General features: G+C 36.9%; 1 protein-coding gene across 1 annotated transcript; it reads left to right on the top strand.

Annotated features, from left to right (window-relative positions):
- Positions 1 to 6,653: 6,653 nt before the first annotated feature.
- On the top strand, positions 6,654 to 8,171 carry LOC131306906 (uncharacterized). Its single transcript, XM_058333335.1, has 3 exons — positions 6,654 to 6,719; positions 7,588 to 7,970; positions 8,090 to 8,171. The coding sequence occupies exons 1-3, from the start codon at positions 6,654 to 6,656 to the stop codon at positions 8,154 to 8,156; spliced, it is 516 nt and encodes a 171-aa protein (XP_058189318.1). The 3' UTR covers positions 8,157 to 8,171.
- Positions 8,172 to 11,864: the final 3,693 nt, after the last annotated feature.

The following is an 11,864-nucleotide window of genomic DNA, read 5'->3' as shown; positions in this document are numbered from 1 at the left end:
ATATTTGTTTATTATTATTTTTGTGTCATTTGAGTATGGATTACAAGAAGTCTCAGTATTTTTACCATTAAGTGAGCATCTGTAAGGTATGCATCTGCATTTCTTCCAATTGGTCTGATGGAGTTGTAATGCATCCATTGCCCATCCTCAATGTCATAAATCAGGATAGCCCAATGGTATGGATTGATAAGCACCCGATAATGCAATGTAGGGTGCGCTAGTTATCTAGTCTTAGTTAATTTTATCGTTAATTTTGTTGTTTTTAATTACTTTTGCTCGTAAGGTATTCTAGCTTTGTTTTGTAGAAAATCAGTCAAAGCAGAAGTTTTTAAAGCCAAAGTTTGTCGAGACATCCAAGGTTTAAAGTTAATAAAAAATGGAGTCACCGGAATCCAAGCACAAAAAGTCAAGACCCGAAGGTAACCCGATGAGGCCGAAGGCAAGCCAAAGAGCAAGAAACAAGTGCTGGAGATAGCATCTCGGTATCGGTACATGTCATTTCTCCCTATCGGTACCGAATTCTCAGTGAAGCTAGTCTTAGTTCTCTCGGTATCGGTTCCACACTTCATTTTCCATCGGTACCGAGTACATTTACAAGACCCCAACGACCGCCTTGGTCCAACTTGGCATCGGTACCATCTTTTGACCCCTATCGGTACCGAGCCCCTTATCACAGCAGCATAAGGCCTTTGCTATCGGTACCGAGGGCTTTGAAAGGCATATTTGGAGCATCTCTTGGGATATTTTGTGCGTGTACCTTGAAGAATATAAAAGGTGTGATGTCACTTGTACAAACAACTTTTTGTATTGCATAATTTTAGATCTAGCCTAGATTTGCTTGTCTTTTGAATTGTTCTTCATTTCCAACATTTTAATTCTAATTTCCTACTTTAGTTAATTAGTTTTTGCTACTTTTGTCTTCATTAAAGTTGTGGCCGCTACTCTGATCTATCGTTTAATCTAGTTTTCTTCGAGTGTTGTTATTTCACTATGCTTAGTAGATTTTTGCTTGCTCTTATCTTCATAGATATGTGTGAGTAGTTTTCTAGGGTTAGGTCATGGGGTGATTAGCACCTCATGGCTCGAGTAAAACTGCATTTTTCACCATAAAGTTTAAATCTTTGGTTCAAAAATCGATGTGTAGTTTGGATTTATTTGTCAAATTGCCAAGGTGTTAACCTCCTTGATCATGTGTAGGTAAGAGTATTGCCTACTTACCACACATGATGCTTGAAGCTCTTTCGCTCGAGGTGTTTGCTAAATAAATTCTAAAGCTAGCTTGGTAATTGAACCATCTTATCTTCCGATTTAGGAACCTTAATCAAGTATCTTAAACCGCGTAATTGGGTGAAAATGTTATTTAACTTGAGACGTGGGTGTTAGTAATTCCTAGACCTAACCTGTTTTTTTATCCTAGTTTATTCACTTTTAATTTAGCCTTTTTACTTTCCACCGCAAACGTAAAACAAAGTTGGCTGCCTAAAGGCCAAAAACCCTTGCTTACTTCTACAAATCCATCAAAGCTGTACTAATTATTCCCGTGGGTACGATCTCGGTCTTCCTGATTATTATGCTTCAATTGGATGCTTATACCCTATGCTTGGGGTGATCTTATTTTATATATTGACGAACGAAGCATGTATTGTTGTCCTTCTCTTTTTTACTTCCTGAGGAATTCATTGGGAAAACCAAGTAGCGATAGACATGCTCTTTTTGAATGAGTTCTACCAACTTATCGTCAAGGAACATCTTTCTGACCTCATTTTTCTTGTCCTTTAGTAGGCTCTATCAAAAGGAAGTGTTTCACAAATTACATGCGACAAAATACATACCATATACCAGTTGAGATAGTCATATCTCTTGATTTCTGTTGGATAATTCAGAACATAGAATTCATGAGATATTCTTATCTCTCGTTCTTTGTGTGCAAAAAAGTCTATGTGAAGCAAGAGATAACAATATCTCAGACATATAATATATTTTTGTTGTGAACATAGAATTCATGTGATATGCTTATCTCTTGTTCTTTGTGGGCAAAAATAGTGTATGTGAACAAGAGATAACAGTATCACTGAAAAATAACATATATTTAAGCAAGAGATACAAAGATCAAGTAGTTATGCAGGACTAGTGCTTTACTTACCCACAATATGGATTTGAAAAATAGTGTTTTCCTTTCATCTCCTTGCTCTCTTTCCAACATGAATGTAAAAGAATCGATGAGCTGCACACATTATTTCATGTGAGACTTAAATGCACAAAAGTTTAGTAACAGTCCTGAAGAGAGTTTTTTTTTCCTTCCTTCTTTCCGTGTTTTGTACATCTTCTTCATTCAAGATTTCTATGGCTTCTTGCAGGCTTACCGTACCATTGGTGAGGTTGATATCCTGGATAGGGATTCTGTAAAGTTACAAGATAATAGCAGTACATCAACAATGAATATGAAGCAAAAGATAACAGTATTTCAGATAAATAACATCTATTTGAGCAAGCAAATTGGTGCTTTTTACTAAACTCATGTCTTTCTCACACTCAAATACATGATTTAAGAAGATCTTGTCATTTTCTGAGACGAGATGTGCCAGCTTTATTGTTTCAACACCCATATATTGTAGTTCTGGAGCTGCTTTCTCTACTGCTTTCTCTTTGTTTTTCTTCTTCCCATAGACTTGAAAAATCCTACATGTTCTTCTCTTTCCTATCTTCCCTCTTATGCACTCTCTTTGCCAAGGACGATGGGTCCACAGTATGACCTGTCCTCAATCTCTTCTTCATTGTTTGCTGTGGTTCTGCTTGAATGCTTGAGATTGTGTACTTGATCATTGGGTCTATTTCTTCCTCAGTGGCCTTTTCATCATGAATTGAAGATTCATGATAGTGCACATTCTTGCTCTGTTTTTGTTCAGTCAAGTTGTTTTTTTGCTTCTCTAACCCTTCAATTATTTTCTGATCTTTGTAATGTTGGGAAACATAATATGCTGCGATGTCATGCAACTTCTTTACATCATGTAGAAGGCTTACAATGCTGTAAAGATTTGACTTACAAAGAGATAACAGTATCTCAAAAAAACAACACCTATTTCAGCATGAGATGGTAACATTTATTTAACACAGCTAAAAAAAATAGTTATGTGAAGCAAGAGATAACAGTATCTTATACAAATAGAATTCACCTTCAGGTTAGGATATAATGGCACACCAAGTAGTTACCTGTATTGCAAATGTTTTGGTTTAACCTCCTCTTTCTTCACCTCTTTTACGTCCTCTTCCTACTCTTTTTCTTCTTCTTCTACTTTTTGCTTTTTCTGTTTTTTTGTTCTCCTCTTTGGTTTAACTTATGTCTCTTCCTCTTCCAGTTGCTGTTCTTGCTCTTCCTCTTCCAGTTGTTGTTCTTTTTCTTTCTTTTTCTTTGTTGTTTGACTCCTTGTTTTTCTACCTTCTTCTTGTTGTTGTTGTGGTTTCCTTGAATTCTTCTTGCGGGCTATCATTTTGAATCTTTTGGGTCTTTCAGGACTTTCTGGAGGGTTTTCATGGTTTTGTATCTTTTTCCTGTTAAAACAGATAAGATAACAGTATCTTAGTCAATTCAATTCACAAATAAACTAAGAAATAACTCTATCTGATAGAAATATAGTGTATTGGCAAAAATGAAGCAAGAGATAACAATATCTCAGATAAATAGTGTTGGTATCTCACAAACTTAATATAGAGATAATGTTATCTCATCGAAAATATTTTCTGGTAGTATGTAATATTACAATGTGTTTACATGCGAACGTGGATAAAAGTAAGAGATTGTAATATGACAATGTAAACACATGTGAAGACTCCATTTAACATGTTTTCTGGCCCTAACACAAAGAAAGTAACAAAACCAGTAAATCACTAAGTGCACACTAAAACCCTAAGAAAATTCACGCTGAAACCTTAAAATCAGAACTCAAAAACGAAGAAATCATATGGAGTTTACTAAAACCCTAAAATCAGAACTCCTAAAATCAGTTTTCAAGAATGAAGAAATCATATGGAGGTTCAACAACAGAAACGAAGTTAACGGCTACGAGACAAATAGAAAAGTGAAAAAATCATATGGAGTTTACTACTTACCAATTGAAACAACGATGACGACAACATCGGTAGAAACGACGGCGATTGGGACGACGGGAACAAGAATCGCCTCTCTCTTCGTCTCTCTGTTCTTCTCTTTCTTCGTTTGCCTTCGTCTCGGTAGGTGGGTATTTTTGGAACTCGTGTCCATATAAGGACTCGAGCCGCTACAAAAAGTTCAGATGGACTAATTGCACGTTAGACCCTGTAGTATGTCCTTATCAACAAGGCTCCCATAAAACAAAAACGGTACATTTGCCGGTAAGATAACTTCGATCTCAATCCTTAATTTCACTCTGGAGACATTTTCGAAGATACTAGAGCATCTATTCTAATATATAAAGGGAGAGCACCTTTTTGGTGTCTCCCTTTTGGTGTCATGTATCTTTCTTTTCCACAAGTGCCCTCTTAAAAAAAGAAAGCCAATGCAAAAGTACTGTAACTGTAAGGATATATTTGACATTTTAACATAAAAAAAAAACAGCCGAAAACTTCCTCTGCCATGTTTGGATGAAAACTTGGCAAAACCTGCGAAAGCACAGAGGTTTCTTCGCTTTCCTTTCCTTTTGAAAAGCGAATGCACAGAGGTTTCTTCACTGTACCCTACTCTTCCATACTCTCTCCTACTTTTCTTAACTCTCACCATTTTTAAAATGGTGTGGGACAAAGGTGGACAGGGTCTGCCATTCAAAGGGGCTATATTCCACAAGCAGCCAAAAGGTTTTTTACTATTTAATCTTTAGCCTTTAGTATTTCTACTTTCTTTTTTCTATTTTATTGGTGAGAGTAAAACTGAAGGTAGTGTAGAACATACCCAACATTTACGTGACCAAGGACATGGATGGCCATGTTTGGAAATTAAGGGATAGAAAGTGACATAATCAATTATTATTTTTAAATGAATCCTTTCCAGATTGGAGAAAATAGTACATGAATAGGTTGGTTTAGTAAATTTTTAACCCATTATGCTCTATTGTGTAGTCTACATGTTTTGAAGTAATTTACCAGAGGCCGGAGCACACGCAATTCGTGTGCAAGTCAAATTTTCACGTGGCTTCCATACTTGCAACTTCTGTGAATTTGTCTTCTACTCAGGTACCATAATGGCCTTTCAATTCCTTTTTTAATTTTTTTTGGTTTCCATATTTACACTATACTAGACGCCGGGACACACGCGATGCGTGTGCAAGTCGGATTTTCACAACATTTGTGAAAATTTGATCAAACAATAAGTGAGAAGTATTTTTACAAAAATGTTGTGAAAATCCGACTTGCACACGCTTCGCGTGTGCCCCGGCCTCTAGTTTCTATAATTGGGCTTTCTATTCTTCGGCCTTGTCCATTTCTATTTGCCATTAATGATAAGAGTAAACTTTAGCCTTGATAGACCTGCCCAATTGAAAAATAGGTGAATCCCCAAAGACACTTGTGTAGAGGGTCCGTAGGATGTCGATTATCAAGCCACACATTAGTATCTTCATTGCCAATGATATATATAAATGCTTCACCATATTCGGACCTCATTTCCCCAAATTCAAGATCTTCCTTATATTACAGTCCAGGACGAGTCATTGGGAATATTCATGGAACCTTGGCTAGAGGTAAAACTATTTCTCCCGATTATATTGGCATAAAAAAACCTTTGCGCGGGTTGATTTTGGTCGGTAGTTAAATGTTTGTATCTTTATGTTTTTGGTTTTTGGCATGTGGTAAATATTTGTATCAAGAGAAAACAAACATTTAGTTGTTTGTTTGAATTAAAGATGATTTATTGTGAGAGAATGACTTGTGTCGTAAAACAAAAAATAAATACTTAAAAAAATAAGAACCTTAACAGAATGAAGCCTAGCTAAGAAGTGCAAGTATCGGGGCTTGTCATGGGCTGAATGCTGAAGCTGGGCTTTAATTGTGCTGCTTTGCCCAACAATTTGGGTTTTTACGGGCTCAAGTTTATCCTTTAACAAATGGGCCTCAAGGTTCAAAGTTTAGAGCTGGGCTGGCCTTTTCAAGCTCTATTCAGCAAGTAGTTCTCCAAATAGTATTAAGAAGGAAAGAGAGACCAATGTCTATTTTTCTTTTCTATTAGAAAATGAAAGTACTTCTGTCACCTTTGCCATGAAATATTGTCCCGACAAACTACAACACTATCAATATGGGATTTTACTGCGCTTATGTCGGGACCGAAGCTAAAGTCCCATTACGTGTGAATGGTGTTAGGAGTATATTTAGCACCAATAAAGAGCTATGAGGACACGAGCTTGGTCTTGGTCCGATCAAGTAGTGAGTTTCAATCACTGAACCAACCCCCTCATTGAAAGAGACCAATGTCTATGCACGCGTTTTCATTTGAACAATTTCAATCACTGAACCAACCCCCTCATTGAAAGTAGTGAGTTTCAATCACTAAATTCCCTTTTCTATTTTTTTAATGGCAAAAAAGACCAAGAATGCATGTAAATAAATGTCAAAAACCGCAATATATACCTAATAGCTAGACACCACTCTGCTATATATACCGAATACAGACCAAGGCATACTCCTCACAAATGGGTAGGTTTCACAACATGTACATTGACACCACTCCTAAATTCACCACTATTGCCTTCAGAATGGTAGTTCGTAACAAAGTTAAACTTGAAGTTTTTTTTTTCATTTCACCATTATTGTCTACTTATTAGTTACTATTATAATCTACTACATTGTATGCAGAATATTTAAGTGGTTAGGACATCGATCTGAAGCATCAAATAAGATTGTGGTCATTAATAAGCATACTACAAGCCATATATCCAAAGCCTTTTCACGTGCATTAGGGTATTGATCTCTAGTAGACTCCCTAAAAATTGTGTATTATATGACATAAAATGTATAAAGTGGATTCAATAGTAAGGGATGTATTGAAGGGGATGCCCTTGCACAGCTTCAACTAATTTTAGAAAAGCTTTATGAGATTGTTTCTGCAAGTCCCTTACATAAATAATAATAATAAAATACAATATGTGTGGGAAAATCTCTCTATAATCATAAGTTATCAATAACTTTTTGATTGCGTGTGTAAAATAAATTGATGGCTAACTACCTATAAACACACAAACTCAGGCCTACCCAGTAGCAACATAAGAATATGGAATACAGACAGTATAATTTTTGGTAGCACTGTAGAAATACACGGGCCCCCACTAATATCCTACCTCTCTTAAAAAAGATCCAGTTTGGTTTGATTTTCGCTTGCCATTTTTCGTTCAATTTGGACAATTGTAGCCCTCAATTGTTCAGCTGTTGTTCTTTGTCAGTTGGGCAAAATGGTCATTTGGCTTCCTCCACTAACTCAGTTACGTGGCGTGATGGGGCTTTCTCCACTTACTCACCCGACTTTCCCCTCCTCTCTCTCACAGACCTAACTAGAGAATTCTCTCTCTCTCTCTCTCTCTCTCTCTCTCTCTCTCTCTCTCTATATATATATATATATATATATATCAGTCGATCAAGCGGTGCCCCGCTCCGATCACCTCCCTCTCTCCCAATGAAGAGAATATCTTCGTTGTCTCCCTCTCCATCTCCCTCTTTGTCCTGAGATCCTTCCACTATGAAACCAATCGTAACCAAATCCGAAAATCAAAGATTTCCCGTCACCGAAAGCGAAATCTCGTGGGCCGGAACCAAGGCCAGATCAAGCGGCTTCGATTTCGAGATTTCAGGCCAAAAAACTCTGTCATGGTACAGGGTAAGATCCCGGAGCCAAGCGAGGAGCTGAGACCGCCCTTGACGAATTTGGTTCAGGGTCCCACGGATCTGTTGGGTCTCGACCCGGACAAGGTCCAGAAGCATTTTCATCTCTTCTTTCTTCTCCATTCATGTTGCATGTATACTATTTTTAGTTGGTGATGTTTTCCCCCTTTCTGATTTTTGTTGCATGTTCGCTTTTGTGGTTTTATTCTGAAATCGTGTAGTATTCCTTTTCATTTGTTGTTTTTGTGACAAGTTTTGAGGAATTTTGCTGTCTAGACTGGTTGGTTGATTTGGTGAGTGCGGTATTAGAAAGTGAATAGTAAGGAGTAATATAGTCTTGTTTGTTTGCATGTTCAACAACTATTAATATGATAATCCATTGTGCAGTATTAGAATGTGAGAAGTAAGGAGTAATATAGTCTTGTTTGTTTGCGTGTTCAACAACTATTAATGTAATAATCCATATGGGGAACGAGCAAACATCGAATATTTCTTATTATGGTGGAATTCGTCATCGAGATGTCCATCAATTTTTTCTAGATCTTTATTCTTGTCATCATTCTATGAGTGGACATTCTATGAAATATTACATGATTTTCAGCCATGGCTATCAGTCTGTATGCCATTTCATTATTTAGGTATGTTACACTTAAAACATAAAATTTAGTGGATAGATATTTGGATTTGAAATACAGACACAGAATTCCCGATATGTTAGAAACAAAATGGATCCCTTTTGTGCTAATAACTTGGTAGGGTCATTACTTTGTGTTTAGACAGTATAGCTATATAAGTGAGCAGTTCCAAAGAGTTATGATGTCTTGGCAATAGTTTGGTTATCGTTTCAGGCCTCCACCTTTGGAAGCCTGAATGATTGTTTAATTTTAAGAAACTATTTGGGTCTGAAATAGAAGGATAGAAGTTCCCATGTTAGTGCCCTTTGAGTACTTCAGTTTTCAATCAAATTGCTCAACTGTGATTTTTCATGTTATGGCAATACTGTGAAGAGCCGAAGATGCACTTTTGAGCAGGTTACTGTTCAATGTGCTCGTGTTACCATACTTAGTACTCCTTGGTTGTTTTATTAGTAGTTTAAGATCTCCTTTTGGTTTGTTTACGAATAGGGTGGGATATGTTGAGTTTGATCTAAGGGTTAGAATTTATTTTCCTTCTGCGCAAAGTCTATAGAAAGCATTAAATATATGCTCCCTCCCTACGGAAGATATTATAGTTGCTTTGGGTCTTTCCTCTTTCTCTTTTTGCTCCTCTTTATACTTTTTCATATACAAGGATGATGCTATGGTGTCCCCAGTCATTTTGGGGACACCGTAATTTTTGGCATAACTTTATCATTATGAGCATAACTAAAATCCATTACAAACATAACAGAACCCAAACAAAGCATATCCAAGGAATATCCAAAAAATCAACCAAGACATAACAAAACCCAACCAAGGCATAACAAATAAGTTATGCCTTGCTATGGTTCTATTATGCTCATAATGGTTTTGGTTATGCTCATAATGGATTTTGGTTATACTCATAATGGTTTTGTTATGCCAAAAGTTACGGTGTCCCCAAAATGACCGAGGACACCAAAGTCATTCCCTATCTTATTCTTACAATCTTGCTTTTATTCTTCTCTTTTATACCTTCTGTCATTGTTGTAACTTCTAATTTTGATTTTTCCATCAATTAACTTTATTTGTAGGTCAAGGATTCGATAGAAAACCTACAGGATCACACCAATTTCTGGTGAGCAATGTCTGGCTTTCTATTTGTTGAATCATTGAATGTTTGGTTCCTTTAAAATAACTAAGGTACATTACAATTTTTGTAACTCTCATTGTTCAAAGGTGTTTTTTGCACATTTGTGATGTTTGGACTTCTATTGGATTAAAAGAATCAAACACTACTCTCCACACGAAATGTGTAGGCCTACTCATCATCCATCTTAATCATTCTCTTTGCCGTGTGGTTCAACTTGATGATAGGAGATAGATAGATTGCTTGTGCAAGTTGAATACTTATATTCTCTTCATGTTCCGGCTCAAATCTAATGAGATAAGACTCATGTTCAACTTGCACCGGCTCCCATGTCTTTTATTGTATTCTTCTTCTTGGCCCTTTAAGAAAGAGGTGTGTTTGATTTGCTTTGTCTGGTTTTAGATCCATGCATCAAATTTGATTTTGGAATCTGCTTTGGCCTGTGTGTATGACTGATGTTTCATGCATTATTGAGCTCTGAAAGTTTTAATCGTAGTAAGAGGCCACTATCCTCTATTTTTCCGCCGGAGTGCAAGCGGTTTAATCATTCCATAATTTGGTATGGGACTCTCGGATGGAAGTCGTGTTTTGTTGATTTAGATTATGACTTGCATTGAGGCATTCAAGTTTGAACCTAAATTCAGGGCCACCCAGGGACACCATTAATTGCGCACAGAATGGTAGTCCTATTCATGATGTATTGCATCAATTGGGATATGATTCTTTATCCGTTGGCTTGCTTTAGCTTTCTCTCGTGAAATGAATTTTTTGCTCGTTCTTGAACTGCTATTTCTTTTTGTTGTAATAGTTTTTCTTTCAGTTGGATGATTCATTTGAAATTAACTTTTCCATTACAGGTTATGAGCTTTTGGCCAACCTTACCTTGCTTTCAATCTTGGCCTTGTGAGAGATACCTCGGCATATCATGGTTGCACTAAACTTTTTCAGGTTAGTTTCCCAATTTTCTCCTTGTTTTGTTGGGTATTTGATTATGAGCTGGCTGGTTCAGTACGAAACCTATTTCCAAGACCAAGATTAGCTGTTAGAGCATATAGACCATCTTGATGTGAATACTTGAAGGAAAGTTGTTCCTCTGTCCTGAGCACTCCGCAATTGGCAGCAGCCATTGCAATAAGGCTTTCCTAGATGGCAGTGACCTCAACAGTAGATATGTGAATCATCTACAGTGAAATTTTCCTTTGGACCCCTCTTCAGTTGCTCAAGAGAAGATTTTTTTTTTTGCTGAAAGCTTGTCTGCGGTTCAGAGACATTTTCCAGTTCTGATTAGCTTAGTCATAGTTGTAGCTTTAAGGTTCACTCATTGGTTGTCTTAAAATGCGAAGGTCTCTTCCTCTTGTTAGCAGTTTATATTATCCAATACTATTCAATTATTCAACGGGCATGACGAACGTGCTTTGCACGTGGCGATGTACCTAGTGGAATACAAAGAGTATAATTTTTTTTTTTGGTTGGGTAAATTCAAATCTCGTGTTCACTACTAAACTATATATACAACATTTTGTGCAAATTATACTTGGTTTGAACAAGTAGACGGACTTGGCTCCTAGCCAGTGTGGCTCCCATCTAGTTAGGTTCAGTTTGGATCGTTTGTGGGCTGGTTTCGGGCCCACAATAATGATAGGAATCATTCAGTTTTTAGAGGGAAAATGATGGCTCAGAATGTGTTTTGATAATTAATACCCGCCAAGTACATGCAGAGAACATTTGTTAATGCTGAAAATATCTTTAGCGGATGTTAATTATCAAAACACGTTATTAGCCGTCATTTTCCCATTTTTGGAGCTCGCAGAGGACATGCACGTGAAAAATTAGATTGATCGGATATTGTTTGATATAATTTCGAAATGCATTAAGCTTAAGATAAATGTGTAAAATGAGTTGCAATCACGTGTTGCATACTTATTTTTTAAAATAAGATTAATTCATTTCAAAATCATATCAAACGATATTCAATCAACATGATTTTTAACACGTTTAGTAGTTTCGAAGAGCTATAAAAAGTGAACGGTTTCATTTATTTTCGTGGACCCAAAAAGGGTCCACAAACGGCCCAAAATAGAACACACCAAATGGAACCACACCGGATGGGAGCCGAGTCCCAAGCAGACAGCCCCCTGCAATGCACGGAAACTGCATTCAGTGCATTGCATTGCATTGCAGTAGTCGTGAGCTCGTGAGGATTTAAGCCAAGAAAATAAGATAAAAAAATTATTGGGAAAATGGGAGGAGACTCCGGCTTG

This window comes from Rhododendron vialii, chromosome 11a, assembly GCF_030253575.1.
Source record: "Rhododendron vialii isolate Sample 1 chromosome 11a, ASM3025357v1".
Lineage (NCBI taxonomy): Eukaryota > Viridiplantae > Streptophyta > Magnoliopsida > Ericales > Ericaceae > Rhododendron > Rhododendron vialii.
Note: the sequence above shows the minus strand (reverse complement) of the source record. Positions and strands in the feature narration are given on the sequence as shown.

Coding starts and splice junctions, on each gene's coding strand:
- LOC131306906 (XM_058333335.1), top strand. CDS start 6,654: ATGGGTAGGTTTCACAACATGTACATTGACACCACTCCTAAATTCACC. Junction 6,720..7,587: donor CCACTATTGCCTTCAGAATG/GTAGTTCGTAAC, acceptor TATATATATCAG/TCGATCAAGCGGTGCCCCGC. Junction 7,971..8,089: donor CTTCTCCATTCATGTTGCAT/GTATACTATTTT, acceptor TTTTGTGACAAG/TTTTGAGGAATTTTGCTGTC.